This window comes from Atta cephalotes, assembly GCF_000143395.1.
Source record: "Atta cephalotes unplaced genomic scaffold scaffold00081, whole genome shotgun sequence".
Lineage (NCBI taxonomy): Eukaryota > Metazoa > Arthropoda > Insecta > Hymenoptera > Formicidae > Atta > Atta cephalotes.
The window spans coordinates 405,871-432,971 of record NW_012130145.1 but is presented as its reverse complement, the minus strand read 5'-3'; the positions used below and the strand labels follow the sequence as shown (position 1 = coordinate 432,971).

The window sequence follows — 27,101 nt, the reverse complement described above, 5'->3', positions numbered from 1 at the left end:
TACATTTAAAATTTTTAATTTAACTAAGTTACTTTTAAACGTTAACTTTTTAACTTTTTTTTTAACTTAAGTTAAAAGTCAATATTGACTTAACTTATGTTAAGTTCATTTTTTATTCCTTCAACTTTTAATTTAACTTTATTAATTTTGTAAAGCCATTAACTTTAACTTTATTCAGTTAAAAAAACATTAACTTACCAACCCTGTATATATATATATGTGTGTGTGCGCGCGCGCGCGCGCGTGTGTGTGTGTGTGTGTGTGTGTGACACAGTAAAGAACTGACTTGCCATAAAGTCACAAATTATTACAAAGCATAAATTTAATATGAAATATATTATCTTGGAGAAATTAATGCCTTCTAAAACGTGGATCAAAACAGCCAGGTATTCTTTTCGGTATTTGCGTGATTGCTTCGCACTCTTGATTTAATCTTGATTTGAGATGTCTAAAATAAAATAAGAAAAGAGAGAAAAAATAAGAAATGCAGCAATACTTTTATCTCATCACGACATAAAAGTTATGTTGTTTACATTTATAGCAGTATCTGAAATGCTTGAAACTTACCGGCTTGCAACAGTTTGCACTACACTGCGACCTTTTCTAGGAGTTCCTGTCAAAGTGATCACACATGGAGGTTCAATAATGTCATCGGTAATGTTGCTTGAATAACGTGGAGGTATTTTAGGCCAAGATGGATCGGAAGGAATTCTAATATTAAGAATATGGTAAGCAAAAAGTGAACAAGATCTTATTTATTTTTACCATTGACAAGATATTATTAAAAACCGTTAACCCTGGGCAAATTTTCGGCGATATAAAAAGGACCCCAAGGACAGAAATAATTGAAGAACACTGACATTATCGACAATTAATATAAATTTGCTATTATTAACATAAATATTTGGCTAATACATTATTAAATTTTGGCTAATACATGATTTTTTGTTACATAAATGATTCATAAATAAATGCATACTTGTAAAGCTGTGATATCCTATATATTGCCAAAAAATTATAATTTTTTCTTTGCAATTATCATCTCTGTTGAGAATCAAACTTTGATAACACTGAAATCACAATTTTAAAGAAAAATCGAGCATTATTGAGTTCTAAATGCATAAATACGTCTACTAAATTAATAATCATAAAATTAGTGCAATTAGTCAGTTAATCAGTTTTTGACTTTTAATCACTTCAACACAAGGACGCAAACTCTCGAAAGAATGTCGGTCTTTAATATCTCGTCGGTGCTCTTACTCAATAATATAATAGTATGCATAATTATATACCGTAACGTGCCGATATTACACTTTTCTGAAATTGCTGATAAATTTTGTCCATTTACTAAAAACGTAACAAATATTAAAATCATATGTATTATTATTTCTGTACGATTTTCTGTAATATTTTCTTACCTTTTATGTGCAATTCGAGTGTATTTGTTTGGTTATCGCGTGCCATGTCGCGAAAGTTAATATAATTATGAATATTTCAAGTCCTATATTGCGCTATTTCAGAAAATCAGAACTTGATACATTAGCCTAAAAGGTTGTACGAGGCACGATTGTGTCAATTACATGTTTCTTCTAATTATTCGAATTTTTTATACAACCAAATTATAAATTTTGTTTGTCGAGATTCACTTGTCTTGGAATTATTTTCTCTTATTACCGCGTAAACGTGGATATATAAATGAAATTGTTAAGGATTATACTTTATTATCACATAATTTTTATATAATATGTATACAACTTTAAATTTAACTTTAGAACATAATATTTACACTGAATATACAATAGACATAGTTATAGCCAGTCTTGGGTTTTGATAAAGAGAGAAAATGTCGAAACGTTTTTTTTAATTTTGAATACAGTTTTGAAGAACAATTTACATCATCTGAACATTAGCAAATGTCTCTTATGATGGAATCAGATTCCATCTCTCTATAATGGACATAACCGAAAGCGAAAAATACCTTTCGATTGATGTGCGACTTCAACGCACACATTCAATTTCAAGTCTGGTTATAACATTACAGGAACGATCAATTACTATTTACTCGAAATTCTCTTAATAGATCGCATTATACTATATTCTAAGATATTACGCAACATTATTATTTATTGTTATATCACATCACATCATTAATTTAACATTGCAACTGCCCTTCCCTTTGATCTTTTTATTTACTTTTTTTCATCAAAGATGTTGCTTTCTTATAAACTTGTTTTCTCTTTGAAATATGTGTGTGTTCTTTCTATACAAATAACCCCCCTCCCCTCCCCCCCCCCTACTCAAATTGTCCCAATGCTGTACTCTAGCGTAGATATATATGCATACAATTTTTAGACATTTTACACAAAGTCAGAAATTGTAACATTTTTAATAAAAATACGACGTAGCGTCGCTTAATTGAATGAGATCAGTCGAGATGTATATCAATTTTTCAAAAGCCAGATATGAACGTTTCGATTTCCAATCGTGTACCGTGGATAAGAGATGTGAAGTTTAAATTTTATGACTACGTAGGATGTAAGTCTCCATATTCCATTTCACAAATTTTACACGTCCATTTTTTCAAATAATTAACAAATCTGTTACAGAATTTTGAAATCAGTAAACATTTTACCTCGCAGTTTATGATACTCATTTTACTCGTGTATCTTATCTACAGCTTGTTAATATTTGAACACATAGTGATAAAATTTGTGCGTATCGAAGCGGAAGAAAAATTAAATATAAATCATTTCAGTTGTAACCGAATTAAATCCCGAAATTAAATCATGTTTAGTAGCGAGATGTGAGCCGAATGGAGGTGTGTCATGACTAGACTAGACATTTGAAATATAAATGAATCATTGTTCTCGCTGAATATATAAAACTTCGATCTCGTGTTATTGAGTTTCTACTCTCTATGAATGAGTACTTACTCTTCATTTTACTATCATCAAATTTTTATTGGTCCAAAGCTTTATAGCACTCTCTTTCCTCACTATGTAACCCTTAGTAAAACTATCTCTTTATAATACTTCGTCTAAAATCAGCCAAATACTAAAATAATAAGTACAGAACGCACTGGTGCTCCGTTATGAAAACATTACTTTTAGCACATAGCAGAGTGCCATTTGCCTTTGTTAATAAGTTATTCATTAATCATTGTGTTATAAAGCTTCAATAGCATAAAAAATATTACTGTTTAGTGAAAAGTATAGTCTTATGAAGGAATATTTCTTTGATTTTCATTAACTCTCTATTATATAGTATATACAGATTTTGGTAAAGACACTGAATTTCTGGTTCTTTGCGAATCCAGTTATATAGAATAGGATATAGCGTAAGACCTAAAAGACGCATAGTCTCGAAATAACAATTATTATGTTATTACCAGATTTTGGTGGCACAGTTTATGAAAGCCACATTCATTTGCAAAATAAATTGATAAGAAATGTAAAAAGAGGTAGCTTCAGAAATGCATAATGTGAGCTCGAACAAATAAAGCATGTTAATTGCATTCGTCGTAAATTAACTCGCAATCGTTATTGTCCGGCAGTAATATCATTTTGTGAAGTTAGTATGAAATAAAGCGATACATTCACATAGAAAAAGTAAAAGATTCTGTGACAATCATTATTGCAATAAGATATAAAACTTATGATGATTTAAATGAAAGTTTACGGCCGATAGAGGCACGTACTTACCGAGAAATGTGTGTTTGTTAATTAAGATATCATTACAATGATGTATGTAACACACGAGGTGTTTTATTTTCAATTCTCTCATTATTGTCTTGTTAAGCTTCATGATCACCACTGTCTATTCCTATTAAAGATTCCGTTTGCTCTGCTTCAAGATCTGGGATCCTGAAAATATTGATTTCTCATTTCATAGTTTGTATGTATGTGTAGTTATGTGTTAGTACGTGTATATTATGATATTATAATTCTGGTCAATTTATATTGTTATTCTGATTTTTATATAATTTATATCTTACATGTAATGCATGCTTTACCTTGTAGACCTGTTGTTTTTCCTGCATATCCAGATGAAAAACCTTTTAATTAAATCCATAACAGGATCCCAGTTGTCGTAATAAGATAAAAGAGATACTGTCAGGAATGCTAAAAGCATTGGAATACTTCCCAAATAGAAAATACAAGGATACTCAACTTTTTTCAAGAGAACATCGGCTACCATTGACATGGGCATTGTTAAGCTTACAGCCATTGTTGCTACGAGAGATGATGTCAAAAAACAACCCCTGTAGATACAATAGAATGCAATCACGTTACATAAAAGTACAAAAGTTGTTATTATTATTACCGTATGTATGACAACACGTTGAATTGTATTGAAATTACCATAGCCAAAGAACTTGGCTCAGAACAGTACCAATTAGACCGTTTATAATTAGGAATGTCCACTGGTGGCTATTGGGCCATTCAAACTCTTCCCAATGACCATAATGAAGAATGAAGAATAAAGGCCACAGAAGTGTTAAATTGAATATTCCCACAAAGCCAAAAAACATTGGTATATCCATCTTGTCTTCGTGATCTACTTTTCTTTTTAAAAATACAATGTATGCAGCATAGAAAAAAGCACTGACTAGAGCTAATATTATGCCCGTTGACATATTATTACTTTCTATAGTTAAATCTGAAATACCGACCAGTACCTGCAAATAAAGAAAATGTTTTTCCACATATATCGCATGATATCTAACGCGTGCATATCTTCTATTCTCTGTATTCAAAAGGAAATGTGAAACGTTAGACGTTCTGCTTAAGAATTATTTTGTTTAATTGTATTTGCGAATTTAATTATAATTTGTGTGAACTTTGTTGTATAAACTTGCAACTTACCAGTCCGAAGATACTAACTATCACAGCAGCTAATTTGGACAGCGTAAATTTGTCTCCTCCATTACTGGGAAAAGAAGCAGCGAGAAATAAAGTGAATAAACTGGACGTCGAAGACAATACAGTAACAATTCTAGCTGGGGTTTGCTCCAATGACATCTGGTATGTATAATTTGCCATGAACCACTAGAAGACAGTTCCGATAACACGTAATGTCGAGAGAACAATGCGTTTGATTGAATTTCACATTGTTACTTACAAATAAGCAAAACATAAGAGCTATCTTAGCCACTTTTTGTACAGAGAATTTATTAGCTTGTCGTCTCGCTTGTTCTCCAGCTCTGACACTGGCTTGATAACTAAGTCGTGCCAATAAAGCCTCGGTGGCATCACTTTCGGACATATGGCGCACTTCCGCCAGTTTGCTGAATCGTACAGAGCGAATGGATGAATCGTCACTTTCCGTTCCTGACGAACGATCACAATGATCCGGTGTTTTTATTGGAACAAACGTTGGATCACTCTATGATAAAATGAGTAATTGTTATTAGATTAATAGCAGAACGAGAAAATCTTCTAGTTCACATACGTGACGTCATATACAAAAAAAGTCTAGTAATAATTATCAAATCTTAAGTGAAATAATTTATAATCAAGTCTTCGATCAATATAACTAAAAATAATTTTACTTTTCTATATATTTAGTAAATATTAATAAACGATTAATTATATTACCATATTTGCGGTAACACTAAATATTTAGAAAAGTAAAATTATTTTTAGTTGATTAAATATTTAATTGAAATTATATTACTCGACATTTAATAGTTACTATCAGACTTTTTTTCAATATATAGAATGGATTAATTTTTCTTATAGCAATAAAATATTTTTTAACGTTTTTCCAGAGCAATTTACTTAAAAAGCATCTGGATTAGATCCAATGCACATGACATTTTATTTTGCACTATCATTAACATATAATAAAAATATTACAACGCACAGCTCTCTCAATCCTAATAATTTCTTTCACCCATACATACACATGCACACATACTTACTAGACTTGTATTAGCCTCCGAATAAAAGTTATCATCTTCAACATTGGGATCTATAAACTAAAAGTAAAATATATCAGAATCTGTGAGATGTATAAGTGGAGAGAAAAAAAAGAATGATGTGTTTTATGCAATTTTAATAATACCATATATGTTGCAGGCTTATTACATTGTTCCCGCCAGGGTGGCCAAAAGCACAGGCCAAGCAAATAAAATGTAAACATAGATGTTCTTACATATGTACTAAAAAATGGCCTTTCGAATGTTTCATCCCTATAGATGTACTGAAATGATATATATTGTATCACTATGATTTCTATTATAATTGTATATACAAGAAAAATTTTCAAATGTATCTAATTATCGATTGCACTGACAAATTGCAAGTAACAAATGTTGATAAATAAGCTAATTGTAATATATTTGTGGAGAAGGCAAAAGATATGGAAAGTTTGATCTTACTTTGGTAAGCTCAGAACTGGAAACCCAAATTATATCGACCAGTAGTAGAACTAAAAGTCCTAGTACAAGTCTTTGAGATTTATTCATCATCGCCGCGAGTTTATGAGGATCCTCCGCCATCCCCTGTTGCCTACGCTGGCGTAATTCCACAGAACAACTCATCTTGGCTTCTTTTCTTTACCACATTGCATTTATACATTTATCCCTGTAAAACGATGCAATATTGCTATGTCACAAGATGAATAAAACTGGTATCAATAGAATAGAAACCTTAATTTAGAGGAAGATATAACAACTAGTGATATATTTATCTCTCTTTTTCTCCTGACAATTGGAAAGTTTTGTAATTACCAGGTGGAAAAGAAAAACTGATCTTTCATGCGTTATACGTCCACAAGCTCGTTTTAGTATAAGAATTCAGGCAGCAAGAATGCACGAGCGCGAGGCCAAACTCACATAAGCAGGTGTCAAATCAGTGATAAGCGAGACTTGTAATTTTTTTCTCAACGTCACTCTGACAAGACACCTAACCTAACCGGCTGGTTGCGGCCTCAGCCACAGCCGACGTTGATTCCGCATCACATCGCTTTCTTGCTAATAGCTGAGCTTTTATTGTATCAGTTTTCACGATTTCGTGCACCTTCCAACAACAGAGAAATATCGTTTGTTGATCGTGAAACGAAGTAAATTCGGACTCTACCGCACGTCGTCTGGCTGTGTCCGACAGCCGCCTACATCTTCTTTGGGTCCGTTGAGGCACTTGAGGCGCTAGTGATAATGAGCAAAATGGACAATAACAACACTAATAATACAGGTGCGTCAGTCAGTGTTATCACATCTGATAACATTCACATATATCGGCACAATATACCTCTCTATCTCTCCTCTTTCTTCTTCGCTGTTTTATTTTCCATTATTTGGAATTATCAATGTATTTGGCGCGCACTACGTTGCACTTGCACTGCATAAGTGCGTACAGTCAATCGCAGTGCAACCGATCTCTTTCGATTCCGCGCAATCACATAGATTGGTCGCATTCAGCAGACTCAAATGTTGCGAAATGGAGCGCTCGTTGCCACTGGGTGATCTAACACCTGTATTCATAATCCTTCCTTATTTTAAGGATGGAAGAAGCTTCCATGAAGGATTCCTCGATGCCTCCTTGTATCATAAACTGATCTCAAGTCTGCCTTCTCGAAGGAAGGAATATTTTAGAGATTTTATTAACCTACTACAGCATAATACTACTACAGTCATAATATATAATATATGCAAACCTAATATCTTGAATTACGAATAATAAAGATTATTAAAGGCATTGTTGATTAAATAAAATTGTGATTAAGCATTTTGCAACAATAATGAACAAAAATAAAACTAAGCGAATTCGATTGGACGCACTAAGTGCGCACTGATGCACATTAAAACCGCTCTACATACACAAAAAGCGTAAATATATATTTATAAATAAATATAAAAATCGATTAAATTGTGAAATACATTTTATTCCACTAGTAGATAAAATATATATTTCATAATTCAAGATATTTGCATTTTATTTTATTTTTTTATTTTTTTTAAATCAGTGTATGACGGTTTTAATATCCCAGCAAACGAGAATGGATTGAAATGAATTGAAATGGATTCAAATTTTTAGAAATATTGATTCACGAATGTTAAAATGAATGCTTTTCAATTCTCAATGTATTTTTATTCATTTATAGAAATTGCAAGGAGCATATCTCCATCCCTTTCAATCTAAAAATAATATTAGCTATTTCTGTGCATACAAACACAATTGTGAATACTGTTCAATTCAAAATTTTGAATAGGAAATGCAGTTTTTCAATCCAATTGCATCCAATTGAATCGAATTGAATCCAATTAAATCCAAAAAAAAGTATTCGCTATTTAAAATACGCATTCGGAACAAAATTCAATCCATTTTAATTCATTCTCGTTTGTTGGGATGCGTCAGTGCTTTCAGTCGAATTCGCCATAATGCTTATTATATGAAGGAGAAAATGTTTTTAGCACAGTTTATTTTTGAAAAAAAAGCTAAAAATAATTATCGAGGAGATAGATCTAAATTAAAAGCTATCGGAAGTAAAAAGACCGGTGTTACAAAATAAATTTGGAGATTTGTTTGGTTATAAAAACTGCACTTCCTCCTCCTCAAGGAAACTCGTAACCTCCCTTGAAAAAAGGAAGGCTTCTTATTTGGCCAAGGAAAGTTTATGAAACATTAATGAAAAACAAGGAATCCTCTTTCCTCACGGAAGAGCTATGAATACACCATGGGGTATAAAAAAATACACCAATAGCAGCGAGCGCTCACAGATTCTTCTGCAATAGTTGTGTCTGTTGAACGCGACTATTGGTTTACGCTATTCCGTTACCAGCGAATGAAAAATTGGATCATCTATGCCATACGCGGGATGCGTCAAGTGAGTTTACATTTCGTTACCATGGCAATCAAACTTGTCAAACTTACGAAAACCAGTTATCAACAGTTATCAAACGAATGGGCATGAGAGAGACAGATCAAATTAGAGTTTCGTAAAAATGGCAAATGATATTCTCAGCAATGGCCGTTTACGAGAAAACACTGTTGTACAACGAACAAGAAACGATCGAGACAAACGAGGTATCATTCAATTCAATCAAAACTTTAAGTATAAATAAATGTATACTTGATTCACTATCGATTGAGTTTTGATAACAAGATAATAGAGAGTTTATCGCCAGATACGCGATGAATGTCAAGGTCACATTTATTTTCTTCTTAACAAGTTAAGAAAAGTTAAGAAAAGGATAACTTTAGCGTCGTATCTGGATTCACGTTGCAAAAATTCTCTATTAATCTTGTGATGCGCGTCACATCGGAATTGCTCTTTGTCAGATGTAATTTTCTATCGCGTTTCTTATTGTTCGTTTTGTTGGACGCAGCACCAGACATAGCAGCAATAGAGAGTCGCAATTGGTTGCTACATCGACATTACACGAGACATGAATACAGCGCTTGCAAACTACTCATCGAGCAGGAATTAATGAAATCTAATGGTCACGAATATGCCAATTATTTAAAGGTGCAATTGAGACTATTCTCCTAAATAATATCGCATGCAAAAATACCATAGGATATATTTTACGTATATAATACATACCTCTATACATTTTCTTACTTTTTTATGTATAACATTTTTCGAGAATAATCGAAAGTCTTCTTGATACATAACTTGATCAAAATAAAAATGCACAAAAATAAAAATTGACACTAAAATCGACAACAATTTTCGATAGTTTGCAAGATTAGATAGTAACTACAGTTAAACTGTTAAAAGTTAAAAAGTTAATAACTTTTAACTTAACTTAATAATAGTTAATTTTTAATGCATTAAATTTTAACTTAACTAAGTTACTTTTAAACATTAACTTTTTAACTTTTTTTTAAGCTAAAAATTTTTTTATCTCTTTTAAATATCTTAGAAAAATAATAAGATATAATAAGACTAAGGGTGTATATTTGTAATCTGTTCATATTTTAAGATCATCTAAGTAATTTCTTAAGATGCTAATACCTTTGATTGGTTTATGTGGTTATGCCTTATGCCATAAGTCTTAGTCTGGATCTACTATAAGTGTTTTAAGCCCTAGTGTTTTAAGTCATAAGAAATTGACCAGTTACAGTTAAATATTCTTCTCGCATTCGATTGTAATTGGTCAATTTCTTATGGCTTAAGACTTATTAAAAAGTAATCACTGATCTTGTATCTTCTCTATGTATTGGCTGTTTTTTTTTAAAGTTATATAATTTACATAGTTATATTGTTATATACTTATATCACATATGAATAAAAAAATTAAAAATTTAATTTACTTAATAATCTATATTGTAATTATTAATCTCATTTTAAGAAAAATTAAGACATCTAAAAAAAATCTAAAAAATAATTTTTTCAAAATTAATTTTTTTGTTAAATTAATTCAATATTGATTTAACTTACGTTAAGTTAATTTTTTATTCCTACAATTTTTAACTTAATTTTATTAATTTTGTAAAGCCATTAACTTTAACTTTAGTCAGTTAAAAAAAAACATTAACTTACCCAACTCTGATAGTTTGCCGTCATCCGCCACTGTCTGCGCCTGTGACAAACTATGATGGAAAGTGTGGAAATAATTAAATATTGATTTTGGTCTCTCACACTAGATTAATAATATTAGTACACATATTAAAGATTACTTGATATAACATATTTAAATGCAATGGCAATACAATTAATCTTAACAATTAAATATTTTATTAAATAACGTATAAATATTATTATTAGGTTTTTAATCGTTTAAAATATTTTTTATATGTTTCAACATCACTAATTTCATACTTAGCAGTTTTTAGTGTGCACTAATCTAGTAATGCAAGTGTGACTGAATTTGCTAAAAACTATTCGACAAAAGAATAATGTCTTTATTCGTACAGCCTGTAAATAATGAATAATTATAAACAACCAATATTTATCCTTGTTACACGGTCGTATCAGATAATATATAATGATCTTATTGATAGGGTTTAATTCTTCGAAAGGAGGGTAGGATTCAAGATTCCTTGGATTGTTTTCAAACCGCGTATAATGTGAATTCGACAAATATTGATAATGTTAAACAGATAGCAAAATCATTGTAAGTAATTAAAAATTATTCTTAATTACAAATTATATAATATATGACGAATACCACGAATTATTAACGCGACAATTTTTAGACTGATAATGGGAAGTCACAAACGCGCGATAGATGCATATGCGGAAGCTGAAAAGATATCTGTTCTACCAGATTGGGAAATATATCATGGCCTTGGCAAGTTATTTGTTCCACAATGCGATGTATTATTTTGCACAACACATTAGCTAAGCTTTATAAACTTGCAGATGCACCTATCAGAGAATTCATGCTACTTTATTAATTTTGAGGAAAATGTACTTTTGTTCGATGTTGCACTCGTATAAATAAGTATGTAATCGCGTTTCAAGTATTTGCTTTGAGCATAATTAAAGTTATAAAGTTTAACTGTTAAGTAAAATAACACTTTCTGTCCAACGGAATTATTTTCTTTTTCGTCTTCAGGCGAGGCTTATGTAAAATTGAATCAATTACAAGAGGGTAAAAAATATTTCAAAAGATCCACGGAATTAACTAAAAGTGAATTGCCCAATATTGATCTTGCGAGACTTTATCTCTTAGACGATATGATTCCAGAAGCTAAAAACGCTTATACGGCAGCTTTAAAGTAAGTAAGTTATATGAATCACAAGCCGTAGTTATGAATCGCGCGAATTAAAAATTAAATTATGTTAATTTTTATACCATTAGCTGCGAACAAATTAAAAATATTTATTACATGTAGAATAGAGTAATTTTTTTTATCACATCTTCAACATGTTTTCTTAGCTTACCGTTTTTCTTCTTAACACTTTTCTTATTTTATCGCTTTCTTGTTTCCTTTCTTTTAGCGTTTCTCTCATTTTAATACAACTTAAACTTTCGACACTTTCTTTACTCTTAGCGGGAATTCCCAGAGTATAGATGCAGCGACAGAACTGGGTCTCTTATATCTTAAAATCGGAGATACACAACGAGCATTTCAACAATTTGGAGCAGCTTTGGCTCATTCGCCTAATTGCGTCAAGGCAATCTTGCCTATGGCTTATGTAATGCAGGTGCACAAATTTATAGAAATTCATACAGTAACGTTTCTTTGAGCACTTCTCTTTAATTCACGAAAAAATGTAATCAATTGACATCTTGTACTCTAATCATATGTTCGTTCTGATTATTTTCATCAAATTAATTTTCGATTATTTAAATTTTGTTTGATTTATAAAGTAGGTAAAGCGTTATTCTGCTTTGCTAATATATTATAAACAACTATGAAGGCATATTCTATTACAAATGCATATTCGTTAGAGTATTAAGATTTATTTATTCTTACTTTGCATTCTTCGTAGAATTTGTTTCTTTGCTTCGTTGGACAGCGTATTATATTTTCCAGAGTCATATATTATATTTTCCAGAGTCATCGAGAGTATGATGTGGCTTTATCGAAATATAAAGTTGCGGCACAGACCATTCCAGAATCTTCGATCCTTTGGAACAACATTGGAATGTGCCTTTACGCGAAACAAAAGTATGTTGCGGTGAGTTATCTTTTTTTTTTTTCTTTTGCTTTACCTTCATCTTTATCTTTATCGCTTTTTTTCTGAAATTCCTTTATTTATTTGAAGTGATGACTCAATTTATAGTAATATTCCTCCATAGCAAAAAATGTCATAGTTACAACCATCGGTGACGTGCCAATGTCCGCTTTATCACAAATGTGATATTATAGCAATGTCACGATGATGTGCGAATATTTTTGTATTATAACATATCTTTGTACATATGTTATTTTGTTATGACAATCATCTCACAGTGACATCATATCTTCTTCCTGACTATTGTGACTCTATTGTGACGTGAATATGACCCTTTGCTATTCGTTAAAAAAAATTAAAAGGAACTAAACTTTTACTACATTTCTTAGAAACAATATACCTTAATATATAATATGTATATAAAGAAAAGAGAAATGAAAGGAAGACTTTTATTCATATATTTTTCCGCTAACGAGTTATGGATAGTCAGTTATTCAAATGCATGACGAAATATAACGTTTCATTTGATCTAATTGCTAAAAAACAGTTCAATGATATAATTTGAAATTTGATATTTGCATTTGATATACAAGTTTTACTATACCGTTTTGCACTATGTGGTATGATTTGTCAAACGTAGCATACTCGGGAAAACGAAATTTGTAATATTTATTTATAAGACATAAGCAACTATCATATGTCTACATGCAGAATTTTATCAATCACTAATTTATCATTATCGACATCACTGAAGATGACTCGAAACGTACAGTATATTCAATATATACAGTATATACAGTATATACAGTATATTCAATATTGCACAAATTTAATATTGTAATTAATTATTTATTGCAAGAATAAATAATATTGCGTTTAAAGTATCGCGCTGACGCCTTACACTCCTTTTACAATTTTATTTGATTTTATTACTTTATTTTATTATCAGTTTGTTAGAAAAATAATAAAAATAATATAAAATAATAAAATAATAATAATAATAAAATCGCAATCGACTAACAAAAAAGGAAATAAGTGATTATAAAGAATTTTTAGATTAATAATATAAATCTTTTTAAAAAAAATGGCGCCAACTGTGCGTGCTCCTCTCAGAAAAAATCGTTACAGTCATAAATTATTATACGCGCTTGTATGTGTGCTTTTCAATGAAAATAACTTTCTATTCCAAACCTATAATATTTTTTTAGTAATGTATAAAGTCATTTTATGTGAGATTATCACACAAATGTGCGTCCATATTAGTTCAGCCATTTTTTATTTTCAAATTTTAAGTTCAGATTCGAAATACGCGAACCCAAAAATCCTTTAACACTACATTTCGCCGAAATCGGAAGATTTTCAGCATTTCCATAACATTTCCATCTGCCATATTGATTCAGCCATTTTGAATTTTTAAATTTTGGATCCGAAATCGGCGAAAACCAATAATTCTAACACTATTTCATTAGAATCGAAGTACTTTAAGTCTCAATGAAAAGGGCTTTAAGATAGATAACGTAATCAATTTAAAATCAAGATATTGATATAAAGAAAAGAATAGAATATAAGGCAATGATTTTTATTCACGAATTTAATCCACGTTATAGATGAATTCTTTTAGAAGCGATGCAATCAGAAAGGAAATTTGAATCATTATCGACAAGATAATGCGAAAGACTGAATGCAAAATCAAAATATTTACTGTAAGAAATTTCTGGTGTAAATTTCCAAAAGTTGAAAGTTTTTATCCAACAAAAATGTGCTGTAAATTAAAAATAGTTATATTACGAAATATATACAATAATATTTTGTGGTGAAGTATATGCAAATCTTTAATACGCAGCGCGCCAATTTTGTAAATTCACAATAAATTTCTATTGTAAATTTACAAATATTGTAAAACCACAGCAAAACGTAATATGGTTTATAAATACTGCATATTTTTATTGTAAGGGTATTGGAAATTCACAAACATTTCTAACAATGTTCCTTTGCAATATTTCGTAGGCTATTAGCTCGTTGAAGCGAGCACATTATTTGAACCCGATGTCTTGCGTTCCATCGTGCAACCTGGGGATCGTTTTTCTTACCACTGGACAGCCTGCATCAGCCGCGATTTACTTATGTGCTGCAATCAGTGCTGAACCGAAGAATCCTATGCCATATCTGTTATTAGGTTGTAAGTACAAAAAACAAATTTAAGACTTTATATTTTATATAATTTTATTATCCACTATAAAAAAAGGCTAATTTAATTACAATGAATTCAATTAGACACACTTAGTGTGCACTACTGGTGCACATTTAGTTGTCTTGTACAAAATAACGTAAAGATATGTCTATAAATAAACATAGAAATCGATTAAATCGTGAAATACTCAATGTTTATTAGGTAAAATATGTGTAGCGACAATTTTATCGCCACAATTATTGTATAAGACGAAGAATTTTGTGTTGAATTTTGGAGAAAATACAACGTTGTCTGTACACACAACATTTCGACGAAACAATACAGACATTTAAATGCCTCTGCTGTTTCTTATGGCAGTTCGCGTCAAATACTTTCCTCACAATGCATCGTAAATCAAAATGAAATGCATATTATTATTATTATATTACTGTAAATTGTATATATTATAATAATATGTAATAATTATTATCTTCCGCGGTTTAAACAAACTTATTTGAAATATAACAACAGTGATAATAAATAGTAACGACCTGCGGAAACAATATTTTTATTTTATAAGAAAGTTCTCGAACAGAGCACGGAACGAGCGAGATAAAGCAGAGATTCGACTGTAAGACTCCATAGAGACAACACGTATACATATCAGATTAAAAAGGAAAATTTCACAATCGCAATCGCGAGTCTCAATTATTTCATATCGCCACCACGGACATAATTTCTTCACGAAGATTCTTCGAGCTCCGGACACATCCCAAACTTCCAAATATGTATTTTATAATTTGAATTAATATAATATTTGAATTTCATTTTCATATTCAAATTAAATCAGTAAACAATGGCTTTAATATGTATCAGTGCGCACTAGTGCTTCTTTCGAATTCGCCATTAATCTTATTAGTGATTAGCGAAACAAGAACGCGGCCATCCAAAAAGAAGTCTTATACTAGAGTTTTATTATCAGTAGAACGTATTTCCTTTTTGAAATATGAATTCTTTTTTCTCTTCTTATCTCAGTGGCTCTAAAACGTTTGGATGATCTGGAAGGTGCCGAAAGATCATTGACGAAAGCACACGCATTAGCTCCTCAGGATCCATTAATTTTGATCAATTATGCTGTGGTACTTGATGCTCGCGGGAAAGCTGATGCCGCTGAAATTTTAACAGCGCTCAATGACATTATGGCTGTCGTTGAAGTCGATGTGCAGGTAATTTGTGTGTGTGTGTGTGTGTGTGTGTGTGTGTGTGTGTGTGTGTGTGTGTGTGTGTGTGTGTGTGTGTGTGTGTGTGTGTGTGTGTGTGTGTGTGTGTGTGTGTGTGTGTGTGTGTGTGTGTGTGTGTGTGTGTGTGTGTGTGTGTGTGTGTGTACACATATACAGGTATATATTTAGTGTATATATCTTGGTGTATTGTGTTAGTTGCATGTCATAATTATATGTATTACATTGATGTATCATAACATATAGATATCACAAATGGCAAACAAATTATTAAAGAAATTACAACGCGAAAAAACGGAATCGACTATCGGTCAAGAAGTATCAACGGAAAAATATGAAAAGCGACAATTGAGTCCTGACGAAGTTTAAAAATCATGTCATTTGTCATGCGATAATATTAAAGTGTTCGTGTTATTTTCAAAGATTTTATTAGAAAAAAGAATCAAAGAGAAGAAGCTTTGCAATTACACATTTCTATTGGAGAGTGCGTTTTACATAAATGAGTGTGTTTTATTACAAATTAATTACACATATTACATGTATGTATCGTTTTTGTTTTGAAAAGTACATATATAGGTACATTTAGAATAATAAAATGAAATTATAAAAAAGAGACTATGTGTGTGAAAAGAATTTTGTCTGTGTGTATGTGTGTATCGAGAGTTTATTTATTAAATTTATCGAATTAAAAAAGATATGCTATGTATTCGTATACACATATATTTAATTTTGTTGACAATATTATTAGCAATAATCTCCTAATATTACATAAATGACATGATTTCTTGAGTTTTATTTAAAGTTTTCTTTAATGCAAATAGAATAAGTACCTGTATTTTAATATCTTTTACCGTAACACATTTCGTTTATGATATAATACTGTAATATATATGTTATTATAGATATTTTGTAATTATTTTGTAATTATTTTGTATTAACATACATAATGTACGTATTTGCGAATCCTACGTTGTAAAGTATTTTTGAAATTATTTTATTAAAAAAAAAATTACTTTTACCGTTAAACATGCTTTGTCAGTTTGATGCTGATTTGTTCAATTGTTTATAATTTTGGGTTTGAACAATTGCCCAAAAAAAATCAAACAAAATTGCTGCGATGTAGAACAATATAAGATAAAGTTTATGCTATTTAATAGTGCTAAAAATCAATTAATTCTCCAAATTTGTGAAAACAATTACGAAAAAAACAATCTCCCAGAGTGCGGAAAGCAAACCCATGATACCTTGAGAATCTCTGTCATGAGAAACAGCAACAATACCACTACAAACAATGCATTCTCGTTGTTCTGTCTATTTGTCAGACCAAGAGGCCAATGTAATGATTTTGTTACCCAGCGACAGTGGGTAACTTTTTATTTCATGTAAAACATAAAAATTGTATATATATATTTAAGCCCGGTCGAGATCGCTTAAAGAGAAGGTAGACTTTCCAAAATGTACAGATTTTGAGCATTTTTACTGAAAGTGTCAAGGTTGAATGTTGTTACAATCCATAATTAATACCCTTATTTCAAGACGGAGGAAACTCCCATATCCTTCAGAAGGATGCAAGGGATTGCTACTGAATCAAAATACATTTTTTCTGAAAAAAAATCGATAATGACAAGATTGAATTTGTATCTACTTAATTTTTTGATACCAATTGTCGAGAACTATGATTTCCATACCTTTGGATTATGAAGGTAGCCTCATTGGAAGAAATTGGAAATGATCGAGAGAGAAAAAATATGGAATTATGAGAAAAAAAGAGAAAGTATTTTTTTTCATAATTTCGTTTATAATTGTGTCTGATACAGGCATATATCATTTAAGTTTATGTCATTTGAGCAATTTTAATCTCTGAAAAAATTGCAAAAGTTGAAAAAAAAGACGCGACTCTACCAATGATTCAATGATTAATGCATGTAGATTTATCATTTGGTTTTTCAATATGCAACAATGGTACTTTTAGCCAGTTCTTCTCATGAAAAAATACTATCGTGGATATTAATAATCCTATCAGTAGCATGTAGAAAGATGACTGCATATCAGCTAGATTAAATGGCACGAAGCTGCCCATTTTCTTTTTATTTCGAGCTAATATTTCTTTGGACAATAACTTTTTGTGAACGTCGAAGGCATTAACAATATATTGATACCATAACGTCGGTAAACCGGCCTGATTCAAATGATTGATTAATGTGTTTATCTTTTCGTTGAAAATTGAATTCTTGGGCAGCAAATACGACAAGTAGAATTTACCTAGAATTTATACTCATGTAATATTAACTATTTATTATTACACAGGCATATTTAAGCTAATTAGAATTTCTATAAGTACTTGTTATTATATTTTTCGTACCGGGACATTCTTTGACAAGATGAAGTAATGGCCCACCGTCCGCATCAGCTAATTCCTCGCTGATAACGGGAAAATAGCTTTCTCTAGCGAATGCCGAGGTATTACGATAATGAGCTGTGCTGATTATACCATTTTCATTGAATTGTATTTTCTTTTGCAAGTTTCGCATGAGTGAGGAGTCGACGTCATTATCATCGTTGTCAAAGAGATCGACTAGGCTAGCGGAAGATAAGGATATCGGCAATCCCGAAACGTCAAGATCATAAAGATTGTCGATGTCTGGATAATACATGTCATATGCGAAACTATTATACAAAATACCATTGAAAATTCCAACTAAAGTAATGTTAACAAGAAAAACGCCTGAAAGTAATATCCTTTCCGCGTTTGTATTTGGCAATTTTTGGGGGCAACCTGCATTCAATAGGAACGATCGATAGATCGTTGCACGTAAATTTCTCTTTATCGTCCTGAAAGTAAGTATGTATCACAATGTATCTTCACTTTTTTCACTCATTGTCAATGAAATAATTCGCGTCGTTAACGTCATTCAGATACGAGTACTGTACCTTTTTGGAGTAAAGACTTGCAGAAAGTACCATATTAAATACGTGAAAATGTGCGTCAATATCAAACAGATCCAAATTGACAACGGAAAAAAATGATATATTCGAATTCCTTTAGGTATCTTGGTTGCTTTAGGGACAACCATGCATATTCTGTCAAAGTCTACGTATGAACTAAAGTCTACATCTTCCTTGGGATTTATACTGTATTTCTTTACGAAGAAAGATATGAAGCAGATGTCCGTTCTACCGTACACTATGTCACCTGTGTAAGCTGACTGTATACTATCGGATATTCAAAAGAAACAGAAACAAAAATAGGAACTTATATATATCGCGAATAATTTGAAATATCACTAAGTACCTATAGCACCGACGTACGTTCCATTAAACAATTGAGAACCAAACCATTTATTATCCGCCGGATGTACGTATTCTATTTGAAAATTCATGTCTTGAGCAATTGTATTTAGCACTTTCTCGTCAAATTCTTTGAAGACATCAGCGTAACTATAACGTGTAATCGATTGACCTTTTATCGATTCTATGATTGATTTTTCTTTTTTCTTAAAATAACCAACTTTTAATACATATCCATTCATATTTTTCGTGCGGCGATATGTTAAATGTAACAGCATTTTTGATGCTTCTTCCGCTGTTGTTACATTTATAATTTCGACTCGACCCCACACTGAAATCAAGTAGATGTGTTAAATATTTTTTATTATCTTTCTCTATGCATACAGAAATTATATGGATATATAAAATGATTTGTGTATCCATTCAATTATTTCACTATAGTCTTGGCATTATGAATTTACTCTAAGGAAAAAAATCTACAAACCAGAATTGTTGACTTTGATAAATGGATTGTAAGTGCGAACAGTTCGATCAATTCGAATGGTGTCGTTTATGAGTATCACCTCGGAGACAAAAACTTTATGCACCTTATGTTTGAACCACAATGTTTTCAAGATATCATCGATTCTCGAGTTCATTTTATTTGACAGTCCATGTTCTTCTGGAAAACGAGCGAACAGCACGATAAATCGATCGTGCGAATTCCATTTGAATGTCGTACCATCCTTTGAAATTTGATCGAAGAAGTGCACATCTCTTGTAAGAATTATGTGCATGTTCCATGTTCCGTCAAAGGTTTTGTCGCTTCGTATCTTTCGTATCTTTCCAGCTACATTATTCGACGGCATTACTCGAGAAGGAAGTGCGTCGCCGGATATAATCTTCCAGATCGATGGCCGTTTTACAACTCTGTAAGCTATGTCGTTATTATTTACGAAAAGATTTTCTGAATCAGGAGGCGTATAAATCCTCGACAAAATCGTTGTTTCACACTTGCGCGTGACATCGTATATAAAAGCCTGGAAATATTGTTCGAGAAAAATAGCGTTTCTCCAACTAATACTACTCTCAAGTATACTGTGAAAATTCATGGTTTTAATATCTTTCATAGAGCAAACGACGTTGCTCCAAAATTCTATAGCGTTGTACCATTGGTAATTGCTGCTTGATGCTATATGCAGAGAAGCAAATAACAGCAGAGCAAATTCACAAATTATCTGTAGATAAAAATCAATTGAATTTACAAGCAACAAGAAAGAATTTCGCCAATTTACTTTTACCGTAAAGATATATCAACGTACCATGTTCGCGAAACTTAAGGGACGTGAGTGCTCTCTTATTTATACGATCTAAGACTGACACTAGATCATTTCCAGTGTTCTCTCGTACCAATATTTCTAGTAATTATTTATAGTCAAATCATACATTACTCACCTTTATCGTTATTGATTCTTTTTTTCGTCTCTCCCTCGACTATCGTGTCACATCACTTTGGGCACATCCAGCATGTCTATCTTCGATCGAATTTCCTCGAGAGTGTAACTTCTATACGTATAAAGGACATGAATACATTACGCTCTTTAGATTGTCGATAAGGTCTAATAAATATAAGCTTATTGCCTATCACCTTATTATTCACATTATTTTTCGTATTTTTATAACGTTTCAAGAGACTTAATAGACCCTTAATCACTCTTTGTACGCTTGATAAAGTACATACATCAGTTAATGGACAGTTAGTAGACATGACCCAATTCGTTGAATAAAATGATACAAAATTTTAAATATTAAACTTTTAATAGTATGTACGACTTTAAATAAATTTATTGTTTATAAAAATGTAATAAATTTATTAGAATCATACATATCATAAAAGCTTAATATTTGAAATATTTTATCTTTGTCTAACAATTGGTTCATGTCCACTAACTAATACATTTATCTTATACTATTCTTGAGATATTTGTGCAAAATTTTATTCTAATTGGCTACAAAAATTTCGCTGCCAAAAAACTGTTGTGTCGCTGTTAAAATAACTTGTATAAACATAAAAAAATACACGTTTTTAATACATATATTCAGGGAAAGGAAAGTTACTTTTTAAAAGTAACAAAAATTAATTATTCGTTACCGAAAAAAAGTAACCATTACTAGTTATCGTTATTAGTTACCGATTTTTAAAAGTAACTCGTTACAGTTACTTGAGAAAGTAACTTTTTCGTTATTTTTTTAAATTGACAAACACTAATTACAGCGGACAGATGCCTAGAAGCTTTCTAGTCTCAAGCGTTATAAGTAGCTTGTGTCCAATCGAACCATGTCCAATCGTGTGCAAAGTAATGATAAAAGTAACTGTAAAATTATCGTTACCAAAAAAATGTAACTACGTTATCGTTAAGCTGGAAATACAATAAAAAGTACAGGCAACAGGGAATAAGAGATTTCAACTTAGAATTCAGAAACTATGAATAATAGAATGACGCTTTCTGATAGGTTGAAATCTTTTATTCCTTGTTCCTATTGCTTGTGCTTTTCATTGTGTTTTCAGCTTAACAGTCATAAAAAAAAGTAACTTGTAACTTGTAATTTCATTACAATTAAGTAACGATTCACAGTAAAAATTAATCCTAGATACATCCTACAAATGTACGTCGAGGGATTTTCAAACATCCAGAGTATGTATCTGAAGAAATTTAGGAGATATTTAGGATATATACTGAGGATGTTTATATGCCCACTTATTCTACATCCATAAGACATTATAAATTCCATTTGCATACTCTTTATAAGGATCCGCGTCATTTTCTTCTTACGGAAAACGAGTCCATCTCGCAATACTACCTGGCAAAATATACTATAGACGTACATATATTACAGTCTAAGCAAACGACGTAGTACGTAATATCGCGAGATGGATTTGTTTTCCATAAGGAGAAAACGACGCGGATCTCTATAAAGAAGAGTATGTAAATGGAGTTCATTATTTATTCTTAATTAGCTCGATCAGAGTGTGTTCATAGCGCCTCTGAAAGTGTTTTTTTTAAATAGAAGTATAATCATAATTAGTATAATTAGTAAAATAGAAAAAACAGTACTTACTTCATTAAAATAGTACTTACAGTCCATAGAACCGATTTTGTAAAATATATATATTGAAACTCCTTTTGCTTTGTTAATTAATAAATAACCATGTATCTACTTAAAAATAAATTCTGCACAATAAAAAAAAACAAAATAAGCTTTAGCTACAATAACTGTCAAATTAATAACATATAAAAATATGATAAAATTTTTCTGAAACAAAAGATAGTTTTTAATATGTTTGTAAGATATTTATGTATACATTTAAAAAATTAATAATTAAATTGCAAAGATATATCTGTATAATATATACGTAAAATACGTAAATATAATATGTATATGACATATATATATCGAAAGTTGAAAAATGCAATTTATCACTATATTGCATAAAAATGCAATATAGTGATCAAAATTTTTTCAGATCAAAATAGGATATTTTATGGACGTTTTATATTAGTGCAATAATAATTACAAGTATCCTGAGCTAATAATATGAACGATTTAATGTTTTGAATCAAAATGGGATCAATCTGATCAAATCAGGATATAGAAATACATCCTACTAAAATCCCTAAAAAATATTCCAAGAATATTTCAAAATATTCCGAATATTTACGATATGTAAAAAAAACATTCAAATGTCAGTTAAAAATTTCATTTGTATATCGTTATATATTTTGAGAATGTTCCATATTATATATTCCATATATATTTTGCAAAATTTTAATTTTTCTCACTTCATGAATGAAGTGCTGCGCTCCTTTCATTCATTCTCTCCTAAGTGATTCTTGTTTACGAGTAAATGCTCTTTGCCGCGATTCTCTGTCGGCGAAGATGTGTATTGTTCGCTCGCTCGCGATTTTCGTGAAATATATAAAGAATATTCTGAACATTTTATCAACATTTATACATTCTGTGACAATTATTTTATTTTTCCGGAACATTGGGTACATTGGTAATACAAATCGAACTTTCTGAGAATATTTAGCGTTAGCTGGGGGAAATTCCACTGTACATGCGTGAGAATCATTGCGTCGTATAACGAAATTTTTAATTTAATGACACATCGTGAAGTTGACATATGCGAAGGAAAGTAAACGTTTGCTCAATTTACCCAAAGTAAATATAGGGGAATTAAGAAAAAAAATAAGAGGGAAAACGAGATGACGTTTCTAGTAGAGGAAATTAAGCGGGATTACACAAATGTGATGATTATTCTTTGATCACTCATTCTTCGTCGTTCCATATCTTTATCAGCAATATACATACAATAAATTCCTCTTTTAAATTGTTCCTTAAAATTGTCCAAGTTTAAATAAACTCACATCCGGATCATAGAAACAAGCAATAGTACAATAACATTATTTTAATATTTTGCAGAGAAAGAAAATAAATAATATTATACATTCGCTGTCGATTTCAGCAATATAATAGAATTCGTGAACAAGAAAAAGGATATTTGGATAAATATTTGAATGAATGTCCATCTATTTCATCACTCACGTCACTTTCTCCGGTGCTACGGTGCTTGACAGAGAATTAATATGTCTTCAAATGAACGAAAAAAAGAAAAGATAAATTTCGACCTTTTCCTAGAACATATTTCGACATACATATGATGATAAATTTCATTTCAATATTCTCTTTTCAAATTGATAGCGCAATGAATATACTATATGACGCTTCCTCTTCAATTTCACATCATCACGAAACATCAAATATTAATCACGACTAGTAGATGTATGTGATACATATGCACGAACTCGTTGCAAAGTGCAATAAAACCACTTGGAACATTAACGATGCTTTTGTATCGCGATTAATTCTCGGTATTTCTCTCTAGGCATCACGTCCATGATTTCTATCTACTGTAGCGACAACCTTTAATTATATATATATATATATATATATATATATATATATATTATATATATATTTGCTTTTAACTATATTGTATATAGTTAAAATAACTATATATTGTATTGACTATATTGTATTGACCTGTATCTATATAAAACTCGTGTTTTACTTTCTGACTTGTTTTATCATTGTTTGTGAAGCGGTTCCTGTTGAATCGCGTTTGCATCGATACAATTGAAAATTTTTAAAAAACAACATTCATAATGTCATCAGCAATACTGTTTTATTTGTTGATGTTGTCAACAATAACGGTGGCGAAGACTACGGCAGATAGAACGTACAAAATCATTGTAAAAAATAACGTATCGAGATCAGAAGATGAAAACTTGAAAATTATTTTGAATTACGTTCGAAGCAAGCAGATATTTTCTTCATCGATATTTTGTCTCGTTTCTTCCGATGATCAATCTAATGTCGTACATCTTTTATCCAAGTACATAGCGAGTGAATCTATTGTTAGCTACAAAATTACAACAAATAACTTCTCACGGAAATATACGTGGCAGAGTCGCGTTGATCTTACATGGATATTCATCATTGATAATATGAATATTTTGAATTCTTTTATACATGAACAAAGCCATATTTGGAAGGCTGTCAATCAATATTTAATAATTGTCACCACTACAAACACGATTTCGCCGCGAGAGATTTTTCAGACAGTTTGGAAGCTCTACGGTGTCTATAGGATCGTCATTATTTTGATAGAAGACGACTTTCGATGTCTAAGAAGATATCTACCATTCGAAAAGAATCGACAAAACAAATATGGCGTCATACGTAAGATTTGTTTAATGGACCAGGAAGATAATGTCGAGCTCTATACCAACTTTGAAAACTTGAACGGATATCCTATACACGTGGTTATGTTTTCACCTTTAAAAGTTACATTCGACAATGATACGAATCGTTCGAATAAAAGTGAAAATTTTGACAAACTGGACATGAAAGTGAAGTTGTTATTGGAGCAAACAATGGGAACTAAGTTTCGTATCATTGAGCTTCCTCATTTGGTCAATTCATATGATCCATTTCTTCGTGCTCTTCAATACATTGAGGATGGTGAATCGGAGATAATCATTATTAATTTCCTTGTTCACGAATATAAAGAATATCGAAGGTACGAATTCATAGCTAGCCTTTATGAGGACAAGGTATGCTTGATCACACTCACAGCTGGTTTCATGCCGAAATCATATATGCCAATAATGTCATTTGCGTCTAATCTGTGGGTGGCTCTCGCGATATACAATATTCTCGTGTCCGTTCTATGGTTCCTCATAAAATACTGCAGCGTTTCGTTTCGTCGACGAAAGGCCGTTCTCCTTCCCTTGACAAGAACGACAGGATACATTCTTTCACAGCGATCGGATTTGCCACTGAGAATACATCCTTATGTTTCGTCATGCTTCGACCTTATCGAAACCTCGTGTTATCCGTTGAAGGAGGCCAGTGGTAGCGCCGGTAGTACGACCGCTCAAAGAGCCTTTTTGATCGGCACGCTTTTCTTCGGACTCATCGTCACCAGTCTCTATCAAAGTTGTCTCATGTTTAGCTTGAGCAATCCCTTTCATTATCCTGAATTAAATACTTTGGAAGATGTTGCTTACTCGAATTTTACTATCATTACTAAGTATAACAACTTCAAGGAGAATACGTTTTTGGGGAATACCACTCTGGATAACAAATTGCGGAGTAAAGTTGAATTGTTAATTTCTAAAAAGTCTACCTTCGACTCCGTAATCTTTGATAAGAAAATCGGCATCATCCGTCTCTCGTTGGTCAACTTGGAAGACAAGTCTAGATATTACGATGTAGACGGCAACGATCTACTCCATATAGTCGAAGAATGTCCGAGCACTTCCACATTGTCTTACATAATAAGGCTTCACTCACCTTATCGAGACAGAATCAACGGATTATTGCTACGAATGCAACAAATGGGTTTTGTTCATTTGTGGTATGAGCAAGTGACTTATCCGCTGTATGTGGCTAAGCAGAAAAGAAAGATAGACAAGAGCGAGAGAAAGATTAAACTGACCATGGAGCATTACTCTCTTACTTTCATCGGGCTTATGATTAGTTTACTTTCTTGCATCCTGGTGTTTCTCGCGGAAATTTATTTCGCCAAGAGGTCATCATACAAGTCACTGTTTCTTCAGTAAATCATCGTTATATTATATATATAGTTATATTATATATATAGTTCATGTTGGTACGCGAAGGCTGCGTTCAGCAGAAAAAGCAGCTTTGCAACTGTTGTAAGATTCTTAAATATGATTAGTTTATACATTTAAATTCAATGAGAAACTAAGACTAATATTAAAGAATTTTACAACAGTTGTAAAGCTGCTTTTTCTACTGAATAGAGTAAAGACTGTTTACTTTCAATTGACTTATGTCTATGAGGCTTTTCATTAGTGATTATTTAAAGTTACAATTTCAAATTTTTATTTTAATTACAGAAAACTTTGTATTTGATAAATTGGCTCGCATACATACACATACACACACACACACACACACACACATACATTTATATATTCTTGCATGACAGTGCCAGATTGGATCGCGATAATTCGATCAACAGCTGTTTCATTCACAACGCTCTCGAGCATAAAATATGCTATCAGCTATGTTGTCTGTCGATTATCCAAAAAAAGTTCTCTTTTCGCGATATAATTGTTGAAGTAATGATGTCGCGTTAACGAGTGGACGCTAAAGTAATATTCTAAAGAGAAATCGAGTTTATTTTAAGAATCTACGAAAATACACATGAGTCTACGTATCTCTCTCTCTTTCTCTCTCTCTCTCTCTCTCTCTCT

The 27,101-nt window shown here is 31.4% G+C and overlaps 4 protein-coding genes across 4 annotated transcripts; 2 read left to right on the top strand and 2 right to left on the bottom strand.

Annotated features, from left to right (window-relative positions):
- Positions 1-3,793: 3,793 nt before the first annotated feature.
- LOC105624528 (solute carrier family 35 member F5) lies at positions 3,794-6,544 on the bottom strand. The gene is made up of 8 exons (XM_012205888.1): positions 6,383-6,544; positions 6,067-6,204; positions 5,924-5,980; positions 5,122-5,385; positions 4,866-5,048; positions 4,362-4,678; positions 4,013-4,261; positions 3,794-3,863 (listed from the first exon to the last, which is right to left on the bottom strand). The coding sequence occupies exons 1-8, from the start codon at positions 6,542-6,544 to the stop codon at positions 3,794-3,796; spliced, it is 1,440 nt and encodes a 479-aa protein (XP_012061278.1).
- Positions 6,545-8,947: 2,403 nt separating this feature from the next.
- On the top strand, positions 8,948-16,353 carry LOC105624527 (Bardet-Biedl syndrome 4 protein homolog). The gene is made up of 10 exons (XM_012205886.1): positions 8,948-9,029; positions 9,332-9,471; positions 10,953-11,065; positions 11,148-11,242; positions 11,510-11,672; positions 11,949-12,102; positions 12,457-12,579; positions 14,584-14,755; positions 15,782-15,972; positions 16,231-16,353. The coding sequence occupies exons 1-10, from the start codon at positions 8,948-8,950 to the stop codon at positions 16,351-16,353; spliced, it is 1,356 nt and encodes a 451-aa protein (XP_012061276.1).
- A 1,540-nt stretch (positions 16,354-17,893) lies between these two features.
- On the bottom strand, positions 17,894-21,019 carry LOC105624561. Its single transcript, XM_012205922.1, has 6 exons — positions 20,848-21,019; positions 19,757-20,443; positions 19,277-19,603; positions 18,916-19,177; positions 18,347-18,816; positions 17,894-18,246 (listed from the first exon to the last, which is right to left on the bottom strand). Exons 1-6 carry the CDS (start codon positions 21,017-21,019, stop codon positions 17,894-17,896), a joined length of 2,271 nt encoding a protein of 756 aa, XP_012061312.1.
- Positions 21,020-24,479: 3,460 nt separating this feature from the next.
- On the top strand, positions 24,480-26,441 carry LOC105624526. The gene has a single exon (XM_012205885.1). The coding sequence runs from the start codon at positions 24,480-24,482 to the stop codon at positions 26,439-26,441; it is 1,962 nt and encodes a 653-aa protein (XP_012061275.1).
- Positions 26,442-27,101: the final 660 nt, after the last annotated feature.

Coding starts and splice junctions, on each gene's coding strand:
- LOC105624527 (XM_012205886.1), top strand. CDS start 8,948: ATGGCAAATGATATTCTCAGCAATGGCCGTTTACGAGAAAACACTGTT. Junction 11,066..11,147: donor AAACAGATAGCAAAATCATT/GTAAGTAATTAA, acceptor GACAATTTTTAG/ACTGATAATGGGAAGTCACA. Junction 15,973..16,230: donor TCGTTGAAGTCGATGTGCAG/GTAATTTGTGTG, acceptor CATAACATATAG/ATATCACAAATGGCAAACAA.
- LOC105624528 (XM_012205888.1), bottom strand. CDS start 6,544: ATGAGTTGTTCTGTGGAATTACGCCAGCGTAGGCAACAGGGGATGGCG. Junction 6,205..6,382: donor CCAGTTCTGAGCTTACCAAA/GTAAGATCAAAC, acceptor ATATCATTTCAG/TACATCTATAGGGATGAAAC. Junction 3,864..4,012: donor AAAAACAACAGGTCTACAAG/GTAAAGCATGCA, acceptor CAATATTTTCAG/GATCCCAGATCTTGAAGCAG.
- LOC105624526 (XM_012205885.1), top strand. CDS start 24,480: ATGTCATCAGCAATACTGTTTTATTTGTTGATGTTGTCAACAATAACG.
- LOC105624561 (XM_012205922.1), bottom strand. CDS start 21,019: ATGTCTACTAACTGTCCATTAACTGATGTATGTACTTTATCAAGCGTA. Junction 20,444..20,847: donor TTATCGACAATCTAAAGAGC/GTAATGTATTCA, acceptor CTCTGCATATAG/CATCAAGCAGCAATTACCAA. Junction 19,604..19,756: donor TATCAAAGTCAACAATTCTG/GTTTGTAGATTT, acceptor ACTTGATTTCAG/TGTGGGGTCGAGTCGAAATT.